Below are 22,896 nucleotides of genomic sequence, written 5' to 3'. Positions count from 1 at the left end.
AAAAAAAAAAAAAAAAAAAAAAAAAAAAAAAAAAAAAAAAAAAAGACTGCATCCATAATTCCACCAACACTTCTTTATTAGGTAGAATTATTGCATCGAAATAATACCTGATGCAGTAGCCATCTTCAGCAGAAACAGAACGGATATTCAAGAGTAACGTGGAAGTTATTGTGAACCCTAACCAAAGAAGACAGAAGATCAGTGATATAGCCGTGGAAACAGATTTAATTAAACAATGCACAGAAACTTAATCTTCCAAGAGAATTAATACCATTAAAAGCTTCTTGAATTTGACTATGGCTAACAATCCGATTTAATAGTATAAACTAACCTTAGAAGCTTATTTGATTATGACAATCAAACCAACTATGAAGGATTAACCTAAACAGTCCATTATCGACAATCCTCTAAAATCAATACGCAACGAAACTGATCGACCTCGATTTGAAACATAATCGTTCAACAAGTTTGCAGACGTCACTGATATTAGAATCGAAAAAAGTACCTGAAATTGAAAGATGGAGAAGAACGAACGGGTGCCGACGGCGACAAAGCAGGAAGAACGAGCGGGAGGGACTGAAAGCGGAACAGAGCCCGACGGGGGAAGTAACCGGGTCGGTAACGACAACGGAGGGAAGCCTGGCGGTTGGCGGGAGAGAGACTATAAAATAGATGTAAGAAGGAAATACGTTGATATTGATTACCTTTTTCCTTTTTATTTTTTTTTATTTATTATTTAAAAAAATGGAGCTGGGCTGGGCTGGGCGGCCGGATGAACAGAGGGATGGATTGGGCTGGGCTGGTCTGGGCTGGGCTGGAAGAAAAAGAGATGGGCCTGGGTAAATACACATCGGTATATGTAGGTACTAGGTAGCTTAGCGGTTCGGTTTGATATTCTCCGTTCTTTAATTAAAAACCGAACCAATTCAAATTAATTTTTTTTTTCTTTAATATTAAATTATAATAATAAATATTGTTGCATTTTGTCATTTTTATATGTCATTACAATTAAATTTTAATTTTTTTGTTTCGTAAAATTAAAATCTAATTAAACTATAATAATTTTATTGTTATTTTCACAACATTTAAAATTATATATTTTATCCTATTTTTCTAGCCATAAATTTGAAATTTATTAAACATTTAATTTAGTTTATATTATAGTCCAAAATTTTTAAAATATATTTGTATAAAAATTATTCTAAAAGCTATAAACTTTTCAACTTTATTTGGCTTTAAATAATTTTTTTTAAATATTAAATTAATATTTTATATTATTTTTGGAAATTGATATGATTTTCGCCTAAGTAATATATTTGAATTTTAGCCCAATTCTAAATATAAAATAAAATATTTATTATATTTTTTTTTTATTAAAACTAAGAGAATATTGATGTTATAAATTAAATTGAAAATAAATATGTTATAAAATTTATTTCATCAGATAACTAAACAAATTTCATGGCAATTTCTTAGGAAATATGAATTTGGAATGAATTGACTTTGGTCAACAGTTCAAGTCTCCAAGCTTTAGAAATTTATTTTATTTATATATTTTTTTAAAAATTATGCTCGTGGAAATTCGATGGTCCACCGACATCATCATAACTTGATTAATCTATTTTCTTACGAGGCTTCAATTTCTCTATTTCATTTATTAATAATTCCATACTTTTTCAATAAAAAAAATTTAAATTAAAACGACATTGGTCAATAGCACGGAAATTCGAAAGACAACCTACAACGAAATTACAAATACTTCGTTTTATTATGATGTCACTGTACATTCGCCTCATATCACTCGGGATTATCCTCTTAATTAGTTGTCATGGAAAACGTGTGAACTTTTGGATTTGGAAATAGGGTGGAAAGTGATATAGACGTGAAAAAAAAATATTTCTACACGAGCAAATGCGGTTCGAATAAAGACATTATCGAAGTCATTTTCAATGAATTGTTTTTGCTTTAGACCCATTTAAATATTTTGATACAAAACAATGGAAGACGATATATAAACTTTCTCACAATTATTTTAAATAACCTTTCAAATATTTTTAAATTTAGGTCCAACGGTAATACTTTTGTTTTTTTTTTCTCCAAATAAATAAAATCTATTATTTATGCCTTTCTCATTTTTATTATCTAAATTTTAGAATATAACAGAAAAAATTAAAAAGCATAAATTTATTTATTTATTTATTACATAATCGTATTAGGAATTAGTGACGGAAGCATGACGTCACGGTGACAAATAATTGTCTGGCATTTTTTTAATAATTTTTAATTAAAAAAACCCTCAAATTATCCTATTACGAGTCATTGACCGTAGACTAATGCGCAATAGTTGGCAAAAGACATATTTTCATTTCCTAATATACCCTTAAGTCCTTATCTAATTTACAGTTCACGCCATTTTTGGACTGCGGCGGTTCTGTAAAATTAAAATGCAGGGTCATTTAGCGACCCACCAGCTTTAACGAACACGCTGAACCAAAACTCCATACCATCGTTCATGCTAGAGCCATTGTCGTAATAACACCCAAATTCCATTGAATCCATGGCTCTGAACAGCGACTGAACCTGTTCTTCATCATTGAACGCCGACGACTTGAACATTGGCCGAGTCGACGCCTCCTCTGCCCCATGCCCGCCACCTGTTTGATGAAATGCCTCAAAGATTTCAATGCGTTGTTCCTTCTCGATTTCGTTGCAGCCGCCCCACACGGCGGCTGGAGAATCTGTCACCGATGAATGATCGAGGGAAGAACATGGAAATTCGTATTGGTTAGAGGAATTCAGCTTCTGGGGTGGTTTCGATTTGGGTTCAACAATGGCGGAATCGTTGCTCTGTTTCTTCATCGCTCGTTTTTTCAAGTGGGTGTGCCAGAAGTTCTTGATTTCGTTATCTGTTCGTCCCGGTAGCTGCGCCGCGATGGCTGACCACCTGAATGTATCAACCATTAAAATCATCTCAAAATCATTCTGTGCTGATAATTTTAATGACGTTTTTTAGTTGATGTACCTATTCCCGAGCTTTTCATGGAGGTAAAGAATTGTGTTCTGTTCCTCTTGAGTGAAATTTCCTCTCTTAATATCGGGCCTCAAGTAGTTTATCCATCGAAGTCTGCAACTCTTCCCACATCGTAAAAGTCCTAACAAAATCGAAGAAATACACAGAGATCAAAAAAAAAAAAAAAACTGTAACAGCCCAAATTCACAACTAGCTTCATTTTGAACTATAGCCTGCTAGCAAATATTGTTCTATTGTTGTCTTTAGACCCAGAAATGCCCCGAGATCAAAACAAAAGAAATTGTAACCGCCTTTTCCATTTCGAGCTTCCCCTCAAGTCTAGACCGAGAAAATACCCAGAGATCAAAACAAAGAAACTGTGACTGCCCGTTGAGCTTCATCTCAAGCCCACATCTAACAAATATTATCTTATTTGGACTTTACTTTTGGGTTTCCCTTCAAGATTTTCAACAATAACAGTTCTTTCCATTTCGAGCTTCCCCTCAAACCCACGCCTAGCGGATATTATCCTATTTGGACTTTTCTTTTGGGTTTCCCCTCAAGATTTTTAAAACGCGTTTAGGAGAGGATTCTACATCTGCTTCGTTCTCCTCTCCAATCGAGGTAGAATCTCATAATCCACTCACAATTCAATCTTTTGGAGGTTGAAAGCCCTGGCACATCGTCCTTGACTCTAATACCATTTGTAACCGCCCAACTCACCGCTACCAAGTCTACTACAGAGAGGTTTCCACATTCTTATAAAAAATGTTTCGTTTTTCTCTCCAACCGACGTAGGATCTCACAAAAACCAACCATTTGATGATCGAAACTCTCGAAGAACTTACCGGCAAGCTTTGGAAGGGCGCGCCAGTTGGCATGGCCGTGTTTTTGGATGAAAGAGATCAAAATTTGATCTTCTTCAGCTGCCCATGGCCCCTTTTTCAGTCCTGTTTTCTGGCAGCAAGGAGCTCTCACCATTGTTCTTCAATGCCACTATGTTTTCTTGCGTATATCAGCTCGTGAGGGACTTATATATATATATATATATATATGAATTTGATAATATTTCCAAAAGGAAAAAGTCTCGTGAGTTTGAATATTCCAACTGGGAAAAAAGAAAGCAAAGCCTGTTGTAAATATTTTAATTATATTTTATAATATCTGTGGAAATTTCAAGGAACAAGAAAGAGCAATTATATGAGAAAAAATGAACCCTCCTTTAATAACAATAATATTATTAAATATAAAGGGGAAAATTTTATAAAATAATAATAATAATAATAATAATTTGTGACCAGTAAAACATCATATAAGTTCGTTAAAAATCATATGGTTAAATTATATACAATATGTGACCAAAGTTCTGAGTCAATTTTAATTGAGAAATTATGCATTTTAAACTTTAGTAGGTAAATTTAATAAAATAAAATAAAAAAACATCGTGGGATTTTTATTTTTTATTTTTTTATTTTTACGACACGAGATAAAATGAGGTGACTTTGAAAGTTAGAAAATTGACCTAGGTTTAAATAATTAGATTAAAGTTTTTAGGTGTGAACGTTACTTTTTTTAATTTTAGAAATATTTTTGTGAAGACCAGTTATCACGGGTAGATATTGTCTGTTTTGCCTATTACATATCACCGTTAGCCTCAATAATTTAAAACCTCTTTCCAACTAATGTGGGATCTCACAATCTACCTTCCTTGGAGGCCAGCATTCTCACTGACACACCGCCTCGTCTCCAATCAACGTGGGATATCACAATCTATCCTCCTTGAAGTCCAACGTCATTGTTGGCACACCACCCTCACTTGGCTCTGATGTCATTTATAACAACTCAAGCTCACCACCAGCAGATATTGTTCACTTTAGCCTGTTACGTATCACCGTCAACTTCACGATTTAAAAACGAGTATGTTATGGAGAGATTTTCACACTTTTATAAAAAAAAAAAGTTTTGTTCCCTCCCTAACTAAGGTGGTATCTCACAATTTTTACGTTAGAATTATTCATTAAAAAAACATTATTTTTGGACTTTCTATAATTTAATATATTAAATATTTGCTTACAAACAATATTATTATAAAAAATAGAATATATAATTTTTTTTTAAGAAGAGCTAGAAAATCTATTGTTTTGACTAAACAAAAAAATATAATATATTGCATGAAATAATCAAAGCTAATTGAATCTGCGCGTTGAATTACGTAGTGAGCTCTTCAATTAATTAAATATTGGTGAAAACTTTATATTATAAATATATTTTAATTACTTTATATTATAAAGATAAAACTCTAAATTAATAAATTTATTAATTAAAATTTGAAGTAATTTAAAATGAATTAGGCAAATAAATTGACATTAATATAGTTCAAATTAATAAATCCAAGGTCAAAACCGAGTACTTTTACCATTTATATGTTCACACCAGCAAGATTAATTAATTAATTTATTTTGATATATACATTGTCTTATCTTAATTTTTTATTCTAAAAACTTCAACTACATTTTTATAAATAATCTAAAATATAAATTATTGCACCCATTACAGATAACGACAAGCTTTAAAATAACTTTTAATTTATATTCCAAAATTTAACCAGTCAAATTATACCAAGTGATCCATAATTTAATATTTATTAGGTATTAAATAAAAAAAATTAATTTTAATATGAGTAAATTTGGAATAAGAGGAATAACTCCAAGGAAGTTGCCAAACTAACATTATCCTTATTATTGATTAAAATTTTAAATTATTTTATGATTAATTAATAGTTTATATTTGTTAGTTGATGTATACTTTATATTGATTGTAATTTAATTAAAAAATAATAATATTTGATGATATAGTTTTTCATATATAATGCAATTTCTATTGTTTTTAGTTTTTAATTTATATATATTTTTTTAATTTTTTCTGGTTTTTTTTTTGAGGTTTTAAAATTATGTACATTTGGAAAATATTGGGCCTTCGAGTTCTTACTTCAGTCTTGAATCTCCAGTTTCTATGAAGTAGAGAATTTTGAAACAAGGAAAAACAGGGGTAAGATTCCACATGCTTGATGCTTATATCAATGTATGAATTGTTCTTCTGGATTCAAGTTTGTTTAGCTTATCTAGTTTGATTGTTGATTGTTGATTGGAATAATTTCTGTGGCTGTTCGATATGTTTTAAGTAACTAGGTAGGATTTCTTTCTTTGATTATTTAATCTCCATTTTGCGAGCATTTCGCGATCTCGGCTTAGGATCATCGTTCGATTTACAGTTCTAATAGGAAAGCTGGATCAATGACGAATAAGTTGAATATAGTAAATCGCACATTCTACTTGAATATATTATTGCAATCTCCTCTTTAGTGCATTATTATTGGAGTCGCGTAATGAACAATGATTTTGATCTTGTTGTTTATCTTCTGTTGCCGGAAGAACATTCAGCCAGAAAAGGAAAACGTTCAAAGAAATAAATGAAAATGAAAATTACTGTAGGTTACATTAATTTGGGATGTAGGAGATACAATGAGATACTCAACTCTTAAGACTGGACCAGAAAGCACAGTGCTCTTAATGTTTCATTTTCCCTATATTTTAAAGATTAGGAGTTTGTTCTTTATGGACTGTGATTCGAGATCTGGAGACAAATTTTAATCTGGTAGTTAATCAGTGGCTGACAGAGCCGCAGCTACAATCTGTGGAAGGTTAATAGTTTATGACATTTGGCTAAAAATCAGAGTAATGCTTCATCTGAAATTGGTGTTGCTGAGTATAGCAAAAGCATATACCTGGAACTTCAGCGAAAGATGGTTCACCGATATGTGAATTTTAAGATTGATGAAAAGAAAAAAGCCCAGATGGGATTTTCGATGATTTCACTTCTTCATTGCCTGAGAGTGATTGTAGATCTGCAGTTCATGATTATCACTGCCTGGTTTATTTTCATTCGTTCAAACAGTTTTTTCCTTGTTAGTACAGTAATTTGATTTGTAGTTTAGCAGTTTCAACCTCTTACTATTTGATTAAACGAGTTCAGTTCCTTATGTTTGATTCTGCTTTAGTTTAATGTTCAACTATTTCATTAAATAGCAAGCATCTTTCTTTATGTGTTGAATCTCAGGTGTTATTTCTAGCTTAGCTAGCATGAATCGAAAACATGGAGCTGTAACATTTCTTATGTGTTTGGTTGACTTTCTTTCTGATGTTGTTTCATGAAATTGTGTACAATCAAACTTTATCTATGCCATTGTTTCTTTAACAAGAGGGATTTGAGAACTTTATACAGAGGGTTGTTTTATACCTATCTGAGATTAGTATTAGTTTGTTATCAATTTGCTTCACTTGATTTGTCCGGTTGATGTTATAGCTCTATCAGTTGTTTCAGTTCACGTCATCTGCTTTGTTGTAGTACCCAACATCTATATCATGGCCGTGATTGTCTGAAGTTTTCACACTTGATTTCTTCTATTTTCTGAACACTAGCAAGCATATTGAATGTTTTATAATGTCATTCTAGTTTTGCAGGCAAAGGAAATGAAGTAAGGTATGCAACTGTCTAAAATAATCTCGCTCAAGATGATTAATTGAGCGTAAAGCTCTCTTGAAGAACTCGTAGGAAACATTTATTTGATGTTTACAGAAAATAGAGGACGAGTACAACTAACGAAAATGAAATTAAAAAATTACCCTACTATTCCCTACATCAGTGATCTACTTCAGTTCTTATGACTTGTTATAGTTAACACTTTTTGCAGGTCTCCATCGAAAGGGAGTCCCACATTGGCTAATTAAGGATATAATCATGGGTTTATAAATAAGAAATACATCTCTATTAGTATGAGGCTTTTTGGGAAACCAAAAGTAAAGGGTATTATGGAGGATCGTGATTCCTAACATCCATTACGAGATCCAGACAACTGACCCAACTGAGAAGGATCTTGAAGTCCTTAGAGACCATGCAATCTGATTCTAAGCATTACACTCTGATTTGTACGAATTTCCCATAAGGAATTCTTAGAGGTCTATTCTACTGCATAATGACTGTGCCTTGTTAACTAAAAATATTTCTGTATATTTGATTAGGGGCTCGTGACTTTGATAACCACTGCAGCAGCAGGAGGGTAACTTGAGCTTCCTCACTGTCGTTATGCTTCTAAGGTGATGTTGTAAACTTGACTTAAACTACTTGCTCAATCTATAATATGACCAACTAGATCTTCTGTTTATATTTCTCGCTCTTTTCTATTTAGTCAATCGGTTCTAATACCTAAAGTCTCCAGCTGAATTTCTAGACACAATTGTTCAGTACAAGTGGTAAAGAATTTAGAACATTTTACTGCTCCGTGTGAAAGGACTTCCTTAATTTCTGTTTGCATAAAAATAGTTAGAAACCACGAATCTCTATGATGGTATGATATTGTCCACTTTGAATATAAACTCTGATTTTGGTTTTTCCAAAAATCATCGTACCAATGAAGATAGTGTTCCTTACTTATAAACTCATGATCTTCCTCTTAACGAGCGAATGTGAAACTACTCTTTTCAATGACATAAATCTCACAAAGTCAACAAACCTTATCCAATCAATAGAATGCAACCACACTACAAGGTCCATCTTTTTTCGGTTACGATGAGCAGGGGTCCACAAACTTGCTCAATCGTTTGAAATGATGAGGGTGGATGTGATATCGTTACTATTGGATTCTCGAGTAGTTCTCACTTCTCCTTATAGATTAGAGATGAAAGAAAAATTAGAAATGACCTGATACATTAAATTGATAACAGGAAAGGCAAAGGACGGATAAGAAATCCACGATAATAAGGGAGGCTTTTGGAGGAAAGGAGAACAACCAACCACTTATCGATGAGGGCCTTATCAAAAATAGATTATGAATCTGATAGCAACACCATAAGTTTTCTGATACCTGACTGTGAAGCAAGAAAAGGCAAAAATCTGTCAAATGGTCCCATGAAGAAAAGAAAGCAAGAAAACCCCAAAAAATACAACCAAACAGCTTCCCATTTTCCATAGATATCAGTTTCGAGTAAGTTAATGGGTTTGTCTTGTATCTTACCATCTCCCACTAGTTATCAGTGTGTCAAATAAGAAGCATTACCTCAGAATTTAAGCTACCCTTTTGGTTTCTCCAAAAGCCAATTCAAACACAAGCCTCTCGCAGAAAATCAGGTGGACCCATAAGATTTTTGTTGTGGGTTGTATCTTATTCCAGGCAATAGGGAGAAAATGAAGGGAAAATCCTGGAGAGGAACGCTGTATTGCGGCTGAAATGCTGTCAGGTAAGTTTCCTAAACACTTTGTTATACAATATGCAATAAATGTGAAGGAAATACGTACCATTGGGTACCTTAAATCTTGTACAGGTCGCACCAGAATGACATAAATGGAGTGATTTTCAGGGAAGTTAGAATACTCCACCCCATTTGACCCGACTCTGGGTCCCATTCTGAGAAGTCTCGGCTTATTATATGCCCTCTAGACTTCAAGGGGTCAGAACAAATCATTTAATTCAAATTTAGGTGATTGTTTTATTTGGGGTTTTAAATTTCTTTGAAAGTTGGTATTTTCTTTTAAAAATCCAAACCTAATAGTTTAAATTGTAAATTTTGGATTGGATTAATCCAAAGGTTTAAGTTAATTTTTTGGATTGATTCGAGTGGGGGCTTGTTTATTCAAATTTTTTTGTTTTTAATAAAATTAAAATTTTAGTTCGTAATATATATATATTTTTTATTTATTTTTAAACCTTTGATTGAGATTTATCATTTAATTTCAATATATATTTAAAAAATTACTTTTCAAATAGTTAAAAATGAACCTCTATAAATACTTAAAAAATATTAAGAAATTAAATAAAAATAAAAAACTTATATATATGATTCTATCGCAAGTAAAAATGTATTTTTTTTAATTAATAATAAATTCTATTTTTTAAAAATTAATAATAAATTCTGGTTGATTTAGTTAATCTAATTTATAAATTTTATTTATTTATTTGAATCTAACCCAATCCAAATAATTTCATAACTCAACCTAATTTTTTATTACTCATTCTTCCAAATTTTCAATCGTTAGTTTATGAGAAAAAAATTCAAATTCATTTAATAAATATATTAATTATCATTGTAAAAATATGACGTAATTAAAATTTAAAAATATATATATATTTATAGGTTGGAAATACTTATTAAATGAGTTAATAATGTTCCAAATTGTAAATTGAAATTTTGTAACGGGCTTCCGGAAAGAGAGGAACACGTTGATGATGTAACGCTGTAACCACCTGCCATGAGCAACACGCGTCCGCGTCACTGCATGAAAATGTAGTTTTCTCCGTCTTTCCCAAACGACAACGTTTTGAATAGTAAGTTGAAAACTACATGTCGTCCCAAATCAGTGGGACCCACCATTATGTAATCCAATCACGCCACTTTCTGTAGATACTTGAAGAAATTCATGAATTTTCGTACCTTTACTCCGTAGGATATTTTTGTATTAAATTAATTTAATTACGTGTTAATACCTATATTTTTGCTACAGCAAATACAAATTATTATTTAATAATTTCTTTAAATTTAAATTTTATTTCTAGTGTAATAATTCCTTGTACACTTTTAAATATTTTTAATTTTTAAATAATTCATTCTTTTTTTGGACAAATTTCCCGTAAAGCCAGGCCAAGGCGACAGAAACGGAGGGGGTATTATCGTAATTTAAAGCAATCAGAGGCCTGTTTCTTTTTGAACGGCTGTTAGTAATAGTATCTACGAGTAGGCTTCTGTGATTGCATACGTGGCGTTATCTCATTGGGTCACGACGAAACCGAATATTCCGCCGAGTATTCGAAAAATACAGTTGAATTCCTTTTTCACCTCAGGTATTACTTCTGTCCGATAAATACCGAAAACTAAACCGCTCCCCAATTAGATTCATTATATTTTTTACAGCGAAAACGAAAACTAGAGTGATGAGCGACGCGTTGAGGAGAGACTATCAAGTGAACGAAGAGATCGGCCGGGGAAGATTCGGCACTGTTTTTCGATGTATTTCCAGAGCCTTTGGTGGATTTTATGCTGTTAAATCCATGGACAAGAGGCGAATCTCCGCCGGTGATTCACTCGACGCTGAATGCCTTGTGAACGAGACGAAGATTCTTCATCTCCTTTATCCTCATCCTCACATTCTTGCTTTGCATCATCTCTACGAAGATGAATTTCACCTCCATATCGTTCTCGATCTCTGTTCTTCCGATCTCCTTCGGCGAATTAATTTCCAGGTTTTTTCTGAGGCGGAGGCTGCTTTGGTTATGTCGCAACTGATGAGTGCGTTGGCTCATTGTCACCGTCACGGCGTTGCGCACCGTGATATTAAGCCGGATAACATTCTGTTCGACGAGTGGAATTCGTTGAAACTCGCGGATTTCGGATCGGTTGAGATGTTTAAGCTGGGAGAAGAATCGATGAGCGGAGTCGTCGGAACTCCGTACTACGTGGCGCCGGAAGTGCTGGCTGGAAAAAACTACGGCGAGAAGGTCGATGTGTGGAGCGCCGGCGTGGTTTTGTACGTTATGTTGGCTGGTTTTCCGCCGTTTCAGGGAGAATCGGTTGTTGAGATCTTTCATGCGGTGTTGCGATCGAATTTGAGATTTCCGCCTAGAGTTTTCCACTCTGTATCGCCCATGGCGAAAGACTTGCTTCGAAAAATGCTCTGTAAAGATGTTTCCAGGAGACTCTCCGCCGAACAAGTCCTCAGTAAGTATCTAATTAACGCTTTCAATTGCTCAATGTTTCTCTGAAATTCACGCTTAATTTTTTCTTTCCGGTGTCTGTAATCGTTCTCTGTGGAAGATAGCAAGATCCTCATTCTTCATTTCGAAAAATTAAACTCTCTTACAGAAACACATTGGCCTTATTGTGCCCTAAAACTGAAATTAATCTCGTCCATATATCAGTGTATTCAATTCCAACACATTATATACAAATCCACGGCTTAGTTTTATTTTAATCAACAGTATTCTTGCTCTTCGTTGTTGTAATTTTTTTATTGGTCTGGTGGAATCAGGGCATCCATGGATAACAGCTGGGGGGGAAACAGGCCGGCAAATGAACTAGACTGAAGTTTTGAGCAGAGTCGGTACTTTTTTTTTGTTTTGTTTTTACTTTGTTTTTGTGTTTTTGGCGCGCGCACTGTAAATATGGCGGAGCTGCATTCGATCGATGATGCCACACAGTTAGTAGTGTGAAAGAATTTGTATAACCTCTGAAACCTCTCTGTAAATAACGATAAATAATATATACTTCGCTTTTTTTTTTCTTTTTTTTAGTTAGGTTATAAAATATTTCTTTTTTTAATTTCCAAAATTTAATTGAAAATTAATTTTTTTTTAAAAACATAAACTCAAATAATATAATATATATATATATATTAATGCATATTAACAGTTGGTGGGAACTGAGGCCATAAAATTAATTGATTTATTACGATGGTTTATTCATCGCAATTACTATTTTTAATGCCTTTTATGTCTTCATAATTATACCCAACATAAAATTCAACCTTTTAACCTTTTTTAAAACAACTATTTTTTTACCTACTAATTTATTATTATTGTTATATATATATATAATTAAATATGTAAATTATGATTATTTGAAGCTATCAACGACTCCTGTCTTATTGTCTTTATTAAATCTCGGGATCTATAAAGATCCCTTGTTCTTTTCAGAACAACGTCTCGGGATCCATGAAGATCCTATCCTTTGTTCTTTTCAGAACAACGTCTCGGGATCCATGAAGATCCTATCCCTTGTTCTTTTCAGAACAACGTCTCGGAATCCATGAAGATCCTATCCCTTGTTCTTTTCAGAACAACGTCTCGGAATCCATGAAGATCCTATCCCTTGTTCTTTTCAGAACAACGTCTCGGAATCCATGAAGATCCTATCCCTTGTTCTTTTCAGAACAACGTCTCGGAATCCATGAAGATCCTATCCCTTGTTCTTTTCAGAACAACGTCTCGGAATCCATGAAGATCCTATCCCTTGTTCTTTTCAGAACAATGTCTCGGAATCCATGAAGATCCTATCCCTTGTTCTTTTCAGAACAATGTCTCGGAATCCATGAAGATCCTATCCCTTGTTCTTTTCAGAACAACGTCTCGGAATCCATGAAGATCCTATCCCTTGTTCTTTTCAGAACAACGTCTCGGAATCCATGAAGATCCTATCCCTTGTTCTTTTCAGAACAACGTCTCGGAATCCATGAAGATCCTATCCCTTGTTCTTTTCAGAACAACGTCTCGGAATCCATGAAGATCCTATCCCTTGTTCTTTTCAGAACAACGTCTCGGAATCCATGAAGATCCTATCCCTTGTTCTTTTCAGAACAACGTCTCGGAATCCATGAAGATCCTATCCCTTGTTCTTTTCAGAACAATGTCTCGGAATTCATGAAGATCGTATCCCTTGTTCTTTTCAGAACAATGTCTCGGAATCCATGAAGATCCTATCCCTTGTTCTTTTCAGAACAACGTCTCGAAATCCATGAAGATCCTATCCCTTGTTCCATTGGTATGAATCCCATTTGAGAGATTATGATCGAAGTAAATAATATGATACCATTGGGTGGAAATGGATGAATAAGCCCATTTGAGAATACAACAAGAAAGCTCCTGATAAGCCCAATGTCCATTGTGTATGGCGAAGAAAGCGATAAACGAATACGAATCTCTGTTATTTCTTCAACAACCCACCCAATAAGTAGATCACCCAGTAAGTAGATCACCCAATAACCTTAGGATTTCGCTTTACACAATACGTATAACATCTAAAAACAGAGTTTCACACACAAAACCCCAACACTCCCAACGCTCAAACAGGCATAGTTCTACGAGACTCAGCCCTCGCCTCTGTTTCCCTTTCAACCTCTTCTCCCGCTTCCCCCGACATCTCTTCCAAAGACTTCCCCTTCGATTCAGGAACCAACAATGTAAACAACGCCCCCAGAGCATTCACCACCCCCAGAATTATCAACGTCTTCTTTACCCCAAACGCCTTCTCCACCGCCTGGAACCCAAACGCCCCGATGATCGCCCCTGCTTTTCCCGACGCCGCTGATATTCCATGGCACGTTGATCGAAGCCTCGCTGGGAAAATCTCCGCCGGAACCACGAATGTCGTCGCGTTTGGCCCGAAATTCGCGAAGAAAAACGTGAGAGAATACATCACTACGAACCCAATTCTGTGGTCTGGTAGAGTCCAGTGGTTGTAAGGAATTGCCAATGCGAACATGAACACCGTCATGAAGAAAAACCCCATTAATTGAATTGCAAATCGACCCATTACGTCGATTAATGCCACTGTGAACCAATACCCGGGAACTGTGCTGCATAATGCTATGAGCGTCTGTGCTCTGGCGATTTTGAAAACTTCTTCAATGGCGTTCATTGTTTTCGCCGGAGGAAGCCATCCAATGGCGGTGAAGATGTCCTTTTGGAATAGATTTTGACTGTAGAATGCAATGTCCAATAAGAACCAGGTGGAGGTGGTTCCGAGCAAATGAAGGCCGTGCCGGCGAAGAAAGCTTTTTGAGAACAACCCAAATTCGTTTTTCGATTTGCCTTCCTCGATTTTGTCCTGTTCGGATTCTAATTCGACCTGCAGCACTTTGGACATGTCCGCCGCCGCCTGTTTGGCGTTTTTAGCCACCAAGGCGGTGTAACGGGCAGTTTCCGGCATTTTCATTCGCCAGTAATACGTGAGGAGAGCTGGGAAAGCTCCAAAAATTACAATGATTCGCCATACGTAATCCGCTTGTGGGATGGTGGAGGCGTTGGGATTTTCCTGGTACGACGGCGCTGGGTATTTGGCGTCGAAAGCGGCGGAGACAATTATAGCCACCACTCCACCAGCCAAAATCCCAAACCCCTGCATCGCAAACACGGCGGCGATGAATGCCCCCCTTGTTCTTTTATTGGCGTATTCCGACATGATTGTGGCGGAAAGTGGGTAATCGCCGCCGATTCCAAACCCGAGCCAGAATCGGAAGAAACAGAGAGTGGCAACCACCGACGTCGGCGAGCTGCTGAAAGACAAACCGGAAGCAACAGAGCAAATAACCATAAGCATAAGGGTCATGCCGTAGACTCGTTTCCGACCCATTTTGTCACCGAGCCAGCCGAAGAAGAGCTGACCGGAGAGGGTACCGCAGAAGGCAACGCCGTTAACGGCGGCGGCGACATTGCCAGGCAATTCACCAGGCTTGTCAGAGCCCTGTTTATGATAATAAATCCGACCCAGCAATTTGGTGACAAGAGATACGCAGAAGAGATCATAGGCGTCGGTGAAAAAGCCCATTCCGGCGATCACAATGGCCGTGAAATGGTACCATTGCGTCTTGGCTACATCCAACGCGTCCAACACTTTCAGTGGCTCTCCGGCCATGCTTCCAACTGGTTCAAAGCATAAAAAAAATGACTTTTTTCCCCAAATTTATAAAATTAAACAAAATCTTAAGCTACATGACATCAAAAAAAAAAAAAAGACCAAATTAAATCTGCTCTAGCGTCGATTTGAACTAGCCCAATAAAATTCATTTATATAATATACAAATATATATTATTTTTCGACTATTTTCATAAATTTAATTTTATAGAAATATGAATAATTTTATACTATATATCTAAAAAAATATATTATTCGTAGCTCAATCAAATTCATTTATATTATCACGAAAGAATGAAAGGTTGAGAGATAGTATACGATACCTAGAGTGGAATCGCAGTCTCTGAGTTTTCGCCGGAAGATGTGGCGGCGGCGGCGGAGGAGGAGGAAGGAGGAGAAGGACGGAGAGAAATGGGGGATGGATGAGGGGTATTTAAGAGGGGGGAACAGCGTCCAAGTCACGTGCATGGAATCTTCTCCAGCGAATATTCCATAGTTTCTACCACTTTTTCTCGCCTTCTTTGCTATTTTGCGCTTTTTCACACTACGCTTCTCAACTGTTTCTTGTTTTTTTATTTTGTTTTTTTTTTCTTATTATGAAATTTCTTCATTTATTTTATTTTTTTGTGTTTAATTTTTTTAAAAGTAAAATAAATATTATAATTCAACTATCCACTTTTTAACTTTATTACAAAAATAAAAAGAACTATTCTATAATTTATGCGCATCAAATTTAGTTTCGTGTAATTTCATCAAAATAAAAATTTTACGATATTTTCACATTACTTTTTCTTAAAATTAATAGACGAATTTAATAAAAATAATTATAACTATTTTAGTTTCAATATTAGTTGAGAAAATGATGTGACGTTTGAGAAGTGACAAATTTTAGCATTTATTTAATTATTTTTATAAAATTCATAATTCATTCTAAACCCGTGCATATAATTCAAACAAGATACACTGTATTTTAACTCATAGATTCAAAATTAATTAAAGTTTATTTGGTAAGAAAAGTAAATAAATAAAGTAATTTCGTCATTCACTGAGATTATATGGCCAATATGAGGTTTTTGAGATGATCTCACCATTCCTAGTGGTGGAGACGTTTCATCGATTTAAGGTAAGTGGTGTTCCCCGTTCTTCAATAGGATTGGTTCACGGAATTTCTTTCCTTTTATTGCATCTCATTCGAATGGTTTATATGGGACGTTTGAACAATTTAAATTCTTTGGTCTATCAAAAAGACGCGTATATATATAGTAAATGTCTATAGGATTGACACAAATAGACGGTTCCCTACATTAATTAAGACATAATTATTATTGAGAAAAAAAAAGTGGACCACGAAGAACGAAGACTTGATTGACTTATCTTTATAATTTGTTAGTCCAATTGATGTGGACGTTTTTAAATTTAATTAATGCATAAGAGATTGTTTTTCTTCAATTTACATTTAATTATGGAAATAACTAAGGATAAAATTTAAAGCAGAAAATATCTTAAATTCAAATCTATTGTAAAACTAAACTTAATAAATAATTTTTTTTATACAAGAAATGGTTTTCTATTTAATTAAATAAATTAATTGCATGTGCGTTGAAACTGGATAAGGTTATCAACGTCACAACTTGACTTCTTTTTTTTTTAATAATAATTAATTCAAATTAGTACTTTATTTTTAACATAAATTTAAATTATTAGTTAATTCGATGAATCATCCCTTAGTAAACCCCATGATATTTAATTAATAATTATTATTATATTCATGGAATAAAAATTAAAAAATTAAATATTTATAAACTCAAATAATTGATTCTTATAATTTGAAGTTGTATAAAGAAATGGTGCAAATTCAAACTTCTCAACTATGACGTTATGAGTAAAATATTTCGTAAATAAATAAAATATTATAGAGCGAGAATATATAATAATGTTTATTATCAAATAAAAAACGTTTTTCTTTGGAATATAACCAATATTATTTTAAAAGGGTATTTCATAGTTTTTAAGTTGAACTCATATTTGCGTGGTAACCATGGAAGTTTGAGCATTTTCAAACAACTTGGCGTATATTTTGGATCATCTATAACCATGACATCTTTCGTCGTCTTTTGTCCATAAACAACGATTTTTGAATTGATAACCGATAAAATGCGTGTTGAAAGTACTATGATTGACTACAATAGCTGAATAGTCCTAGTTTGTGTGGTGGTAGTAGAAGCCGGTAGAATCAGGTGGTCGTAAAAATAGTCAGTGGTGGTGTACAGCGACACGACAGTCACCGATAAATACCCTTTTAGAATATTATTGAAGCTTTTGAAAATTCACGGGCATCTTTAGCATAATATTTTATTAATTTAGAAGGAAATGATGAAATAAAAGTCAAAGAGTGGAAAATGGAGTTGCCAGCTGTTAGGGTGTTTTACAAACTTTTCATCCCCATCTCGATCCTCTTAATGGGCATTTAATAGTCAATGTCTTTAAAAGTCTACTCTTCTGTTGTCACTTTTTTTAATTTGAAAAAACACCATTTAATAAAAATAATAATTATTTAATATATAAAGGAGTACACACCCAAACAAAAAGGGTTTTATTTTATTTTATTTTCTTACTAAAATACAAAATAATAATAATAATAATACTAAAAGTACTTCCACGCTATACCCTTATATTATATAATTTAATCATATTATATAATTTAATACTATAGTTGTGTAATAATCAGGTTACACTTTTTTGTCTTTTTCTCTACATGCTAACAACGAAGTGTTCGTTGTTTGTTGTTTATAAATATATTTGTATTAATCAATATATGTGTAAGGACATTAAATTTTAATAATATATTTTTTTGTAATAAAGATTGAATATAACTTTATGACTAGAAGTTTTTTTTTTTTTCAAAGCTATTTTTCTGATATTTTTGCTTTTAACTTTTACACCGATTTAAAAGAAAAAAAACAAGAAGGAACTTTTGAGAAAGTTGTCCCCGGGAAGAAATTAGGCGTGTGCATGGGTCGGGTTGAGGAAATTTTTCAGACCAGCTCAAAAGTTCGGGTTGGTTGGATGAGTAACCTAACCCAACCCGAAATCGATTCACAACCCAACCCTCTATTTTTGGGTTGGATTCGAGTTGTTCGAAAAAAGAACTTCAATGTTGAAGCAGTTGGCTAGGAGACGACAAATGTTGCTGAACCGAGACGAGAATTCAAGAACTAAATACCGACTCCAAGGGTGAAATTGAGGCGAGATGAGACCGAAGGTAACGGGTAGTTTAACCTTCTGCTCTAAGCTCTCAAATCCGAGGCGATTTGGCATCGCGTGGGAACTAAAGATCCACTTGTAAGAACACCAGAGGAACAATTGATTCAAGATCCCAAATAAGGAAGAAGTTTGATGGGTAGATGATATGAGAAGAAAAACTAAGACTAATACCCAAAAACAAAGGAAAAGATGGTTCCTTTGAGAAAATTAGCTGAAACAAACTTTGGGAGCTACTACAATTATCCAAGAAATATATATATATATATATATATATATATATATATATATATATATGTCATCTTCATGTTGGGCCAAGCTGACTCAAGAACTATCGTGAGATTCATGAACATGCTCAGGAAAACAATTATTTTGTTCTCTAAAGATGAGTGTCAATGAGCACAAAACATAATGTTTGTTACATCGAGGAAGAAACCTGTATCAGATGACGCAGTTTGGTAAGAACATGGTACGAGTTTCATCCGATTCCTCCCAGAAACGACTGCAAAGACAAATATTAAACCCTTTTTTAAGCTTCATGACATGATTTTCGAATAATTTAGTTCGGAGTGAACTTACCTTGACTTTAGTTGAACTGCCCTACCGTCCCAACGACATGCTGCCGAAGCCAAACCTCGCCTTCTTATCAGCTGGTTTTAGTATTTGGAACGAACACATTAAGTTTTCATCCACGTGCATCATTGCACCAGCATTATCGAACTCTCCACAGTAATTTGGAGCAGAAAATAGTGTTACAAGTTTTCGATTTGCAAAAAACTCGTACCCGTCCTCCACGACCTGCATATTGAAATAGTAAGTTTTCAGTGTGAGTGTCTGCATTATGTAGGTCCATGATGTTATCAGAGATATGATCCCACCTGGTGAGCTCTACAAATCAAATCAAGATCATGCTTTCGAAGAAACTCTGTAACTCGATCCACTCCGAATGTGTAAGAAACCCCTCGTTCATTCGGTCCCCAGCCTCGTGTTTCTTGACTTGGATCAGACCAGAGAAGATCACAAACTAACCCGTTGTCGGGAACATCAGTAGGCCGCTTTAAGTTCCTAATCTGATCCAACTTGTCAAGATGAGGAGACAGTCCACCATGCATACAGAGTATCCTTTCATCAATCAGAGCAGACATAGGCAAGCAATTGAAACAGTCTGTGAATATCTTCCAGAGTTTGACGTTGAATCTCCGTTTACATTCGTCGTAAAAACCGTAGATACGGTTGACCGATGCACATTCATGGTTGCCCCTCAAAAGAAAGAAGTTTTCAGGATATTTTATTTTATATGCAAGGAGAAGGCACATGGTTTCTAAGCTCTGCTTTCCACGATCTACATAGTCCCCCAAGAACAAGTAGTTCGAATGAGGAGGTAATCCACCATATTCAAGAAGCCTTAGAAGATCAGTATACTGACCATGGATGTCTCCTGAATGCCATTGAAAACTAAATTTCAGTCATACATACAGAACAAACAGCTCAAAACAACTAAATATTGAATTGAAAAACACTCCCACCATAACTGAGTAATTTCTTGTGTCCTGAGTCTACCCATCTGACTAGAACTTCAGTGATACAATTTTTAATGTTAGGAATCACGGACCTCCACAGTGGTATGATATGTCCACCTTGAGCATAAACTCTCATAGCTTGGCTTTTGGTTTCCCAAAAGGCTTCATACCAATACCAATGGAGATGTATTCCTTACTTATAAACCTATAGAGCCTCCCCTGAAGCCTATGGAGCTTTTGATCAACCTCCCCTTAATCGAGGCTCGACTCCTTTCTCTAGAGTCTTCAAACAAAGTATACCATTTGTTCAACACTTGAATCACTTTTGACTGCACCTTCGAGGCTAGCAACTTCATTGTTTCGACACTTAAGGATTCGATTAGCATGACTAAGTTAAGGGCATGGCTCTGAAACCATGTTGGGAATCACAAACCTCCACAATGGTATGATATTGTCCACTTAGAGAATAAGCTCTCATCGCTTAGCTCTTGCTTTCATTTTAATCAAACAAGGAAGAGCATTCCTTCCTTTTCAACATGAAGCAACCAACTAAACTACTTATCTTCAATAAGCTCAGTCTCAAATGGTTAAGCAAGTCAATCCCAGATTCAAATCAACTTAAATCGATGAATAAAACTATGTTGTAGCACTTGAGAGCTATACAACAAGTAATGGGCATGTTCGATCAGAGTTCCCAATCGAAATATACTTTTCAAACAGTCATAGTACAGCCGTAAGCAGTCTACTCTAATCCCAACAACAAAACCCAAACAAATCAATAGAGAAAGGGAAAAGGAGAAACCGCAGATATAGACAGGAGCTTCAATTTCCAAAAGATTTGGTTGCCTTAAGAAGATATTCCTGGAGACCATGCATAACTGAGTAATTTCCGTCTCAGAAAGCGGCGCCTGCTTCCCCGATTTGCTCCCGGTTTCAAGCAACCTGCTAATTATTCTATTAAGGGTAGCAGATTCCATCCTATGGTGTGGTTCCTCCTTCGATTCAAGAAAAAAACAAACAATCTTTCATGACGAACAAGATAGCAGTAGTAAAAGGAAAAGGAAAAGGCAGAAAGAATAAAGGCAACGTACTTCTTCAATCTTCTGTTTCTGGTTCCGCTCCTTGTCTGATTTGAAAAACTAGCATGACGAGAATTGAAATTGCGAGAGAGATTCAGGGTTTTTGAAAACGGAAGGAAAAAGAAAACGAACTACGGCTTTATGTTTCTTTTTCCTTTTGCCCATTTGATTTCTCACTTGGAGAGATGAAAAGAATGGTGGCAGATCGATGAGGAAAAAGGAAGAATATATTCGATTGGAAGAAGATTGAGTGGAATTCGGAGCAAACCCTAATGCAGAAAAAGGAATTAAAGAACGAAGGGTAATGAAGAAGCTTTGTAAAGTGGGGTTCTGAGTTGGTACACGCGGACCCCATACACCATACAACTTCTGAACCACTCTTCCACCGCCGATCATGACGACGGTGGCGCGTTTCCATTTTCTGCACGCAGCGTCGTACACGGCTGCCGGGAAAATGATCATGAGTCATGACGACAGTCAAGCACTCCCTCTAAGCCATTATAATAAAATTCGTTTTCATAATAATCAGCCCAGAGTGTTTGGGCCTTGGCCCATAATAATATGGGCCGAAACGTAGTTTGGTCCCATTTGGATAATGATTTTTATTCAAATTAAGCAAAAACTAAAATTAAAAAAATAATAATAAAATTAATATTTTTTTAAAATGTGTTGAATAAAAGTGGAAAATAAGGCGCATGATAAATATGAAATAAATCCCAAGTGGAATAATAAATGATAAAAATATAAGAAGAGTTTGACTTTGACCCTTGACCAGTCAATACCCACGTGATTGAATTGGATGGTTCCCATTTTTCCGATTCAGACAAAACCTTATCCTTTCTTTTGTTCCTTGTTGGGATGTTTTTTTTAGGTGAAGCAATTTGTTGGTTTCATATCTTCTAGAAGAGTTCTTCACGAGCATAGCTATAGACATCTTCAACCGACTTGAATACCTTCCCTCTTTACTTACGGCTAATTTAAGCGCTCCTCACTTGTTCTTGCAACTATCAAATTTTCCGGTTCGCTATTCATCCTTGTTGACGTATCCATAATTCAACTCGTCTATCAATTTCCCTTTTTTTTTTTTACTGAATCCTTAATTTAATTGGTAATGTATAATAGATGATAATTAAAATAATTATATATTTAAAAAAAAAAAAATTTAATAGTTTTTTTTTATTGTTTTTATTCATAGAAGGTAAAAAAATCGGATGGTAAAAAAGTAAATGAGGCGAGAAAAAGGTAAAAGGAGTGAGTGAAGTGACACGTGGAATGCGAAATCTAGGGAAAAGCAACGGTCACCATTCTCGCGGCTTTCAAAATTCCAATATATTAATTAAAAAAAAAAAAACAATTCAGAATCAGCACGCAAAATCATCCCACGTCACAATTATCTCTTTAATTATATTTAAATTAAAGTCAATTACAAGTAGCTATAAAGCTTACACCAATTTCACGTCGAACCAAGCTCGAACCTTCCTCACACTTTGTGTTCATATCCCATTTTGCTTCCCCAAAATCCCTCCTTTTTTTTAATTAAATAATTCCTTAAATTTTTTTTTTATACAATT

At 34.7% G+C, this 22,896-nt stretch overlaps 5 protein-coding genes and 2 long non-coding RNA genes across 12 annotated transcripts in view; 2 read left to right on the top strand and 5 right to left on the bottom strand.

Annotated features, from left to right (window-relative positions):
* The window catches only part of LOC111446658 (pre-mRNA-splicing factor SLU7), a 4,896-nt gene extending 4,213 nt beyond the window's left edge, over window positions 1-683 (bottom strand). Inside the window, exons 1-2 of the mRNA XM_023085599.1 lie at window positions 506-683; window positions 108-177 (exon numbers count right to left, since the gene is read on the bottom strand). Of these exons, the coding sequence (XP_022941367.1) occupies window positions 108-123 (16 nt within the window). The 5' untranslated portion in view covers window positions 124-177; window positions 506-683. The remainder of the gene's footprint in view (window positions 1-107; window positions 178-505) is intronic.
* Window positions 684-2,287: 1,604 nt separating this feature from the next.
* On the bottom strand, window positions 2,288-3,991 carry LOC111449971 (transcription factor MYB30-like). Its single transcript, XM_023090086.1, has 3 exons — window positions 3,859-3,991; window positions 3,023-3,152; window positions 2,288-2,944 (listed from the first exon to the last, which is right to left on the bottom strand). The coding sequence occupies exons 1-3, from the start codon at window positions 3,989-3,991 to the stop codon at window positions 2,440-2,442; spliced, it is 768 nt and encodes a 255-aa protein (XP_022945854.1). The 3' UTR covers window positions 2,288-2,439.
* A 1,981-nt stretch (window positions 3,992-5,972) lies between these two features.
* On the top strand, window positions 5,973-9,246 carry LOC111447505. Of its 5 annotated transcripts, none has more exons than XR_002711280.1 (3): window positions 5,973-7,995; window positions 8,089-8,163; window positions 8,791-9,246. It is a non-coding gene; the product is annotated as an uncharacterized LOC111447505 (long non-coding RNA). The 5 variants fall into 5 exon arrangements; XR_002711282.1 differs by lacking the exon at window positions 8,791-9,246 and adding an exon at window positions 8,644-8,722; XR_002711281.1 differs by lacking the exon at window positions 8,791-9,246 and having other exon boundaries at window positions 5,973-6,058; window positions 7,523-7,995; window positions 8,089-8,231.
* Window positions 8,234-8,858, bottom strand: LOC111447521. The gene is made up of 2 exons (XR_002711284.1): window positions 8,789-8,858; window positions 8,234-8,730 (listed from the first exon to the last, which is right to left on the bottom strand). It is a non-coding gene; the product is annotated as an uncharacterized LOC111447521 (long non-coding RNA).
* Window positions 9,247-10,885: 1,639 nt separating the features above from the next.
* Window positions 10,886-12,341, top strand: LOC111447465 (phosphoenolpyruvate carboxylase kinase 1-like). The gene is made up of 3 exons (XM_023086644.1): window positions 10,886-10,901; window positions 10,972-11,775; window positions 12,086-12,341. Exons 2-3 carry the CDS (start codon window positions 10,992-10,994, stop codon window positions 12,133-12,135), a joined length of 834 nt encoding a protein of 277 aa, XP_022942412.1. The 5' UTR covers window positions 10,886-10,901; window positions 10,972-10,991; the 3' UTR covers window positions 12,136-12,341.
* A 1,334-nt stretch (window positions 12,342-13,675) lies between these two features.
* LOC111447379 (probable inorganic phosphate transporter 1-7) lies at window positions 13,676-15,863 on the bottom strand. Of its 2 annotated transcripts, XR_002711259.1 has the most exons (3): window positions 15,789-15,863; window positions 13,815-15,473; window positions 13,676-13,782 (listed from the first exon to the last, which is right to left on the bottom strand). XR_002711259.1 is itself a non-coding variant. In XM_023086527.1 (2 exons), exon 2 carries the CDS (start codon window positions 15,463-15,465, stop codon window positions 13,894-13,896), a length of 1,572 nt encoding a protein of 523 aa, XP_022942295.1. In that variant the 5' UTR covers window positions 15,466-15,473; window positions 15,789-15,863; the 3' UTR covers window positions 13,676-13,893. The 2 variants fall into 2 exon arrangements, 1 of the variants encoding a protein (XP_022942295.1); XM_023086527.1 differs by having other exon boundaries at window positions 13,676-15,473.
* A 3,186-nt stretch (window positions 15,864-19,049) lies between these two features.
* On the bottom strand, window positions 19,050-21,782 carry LOC111447456 (serine/threonine-protein phosphatase PP1 isozyme 3-like). Its single transcript, XM_023086634.1, has 5 exons — window positions 21,338-21,782; window positions 21,049-21,241; window positions 19,605-20,164; window positions 19,306-19,524; window positions 19,050-19,228 (listed from the first exon to the last, which is right to left on the bottom strand). The coding sequence occupies exons 2-4, from the start codon at window positions 21,221-21,223 to the stop codon at window positions 19,327-19,329; spliced, it is 933 nt and encodes a 310-aa protein (XP_022942402.1). The 5' UTR covers window positions 21,224-21,241; window positions 21,338-21,782; the 3' UTR covers window positions 19,050-19,228; window positions 19,306-19,326.
* Between the last annotated feature and the right edge of the window lie 1,114 nt (window positions 21,783-22,896).

This window comes from Cucurbita moschata, unplaced genomic scaffold (assembly GCF_002738365.1).
Source record: "Cucurbita moschata cultivar Rifu unplaced genomic scaffold, Cmos_1.0 Cmo_Scf00001, whole genome shotgun sequence".
Lineage (NCBI taxonomy): Eukaryota > Viridiplantae > Streptophyta > Magnoliopsida > Cucurbitales > Cucurbitaceae > Cucurbita > Cucurbita moschata.
The sequence above is the reverse complement of the archived record's forward strand: the minus strand, read 5'-3'. Positions and strand labels throughout refer to the sequence as shown.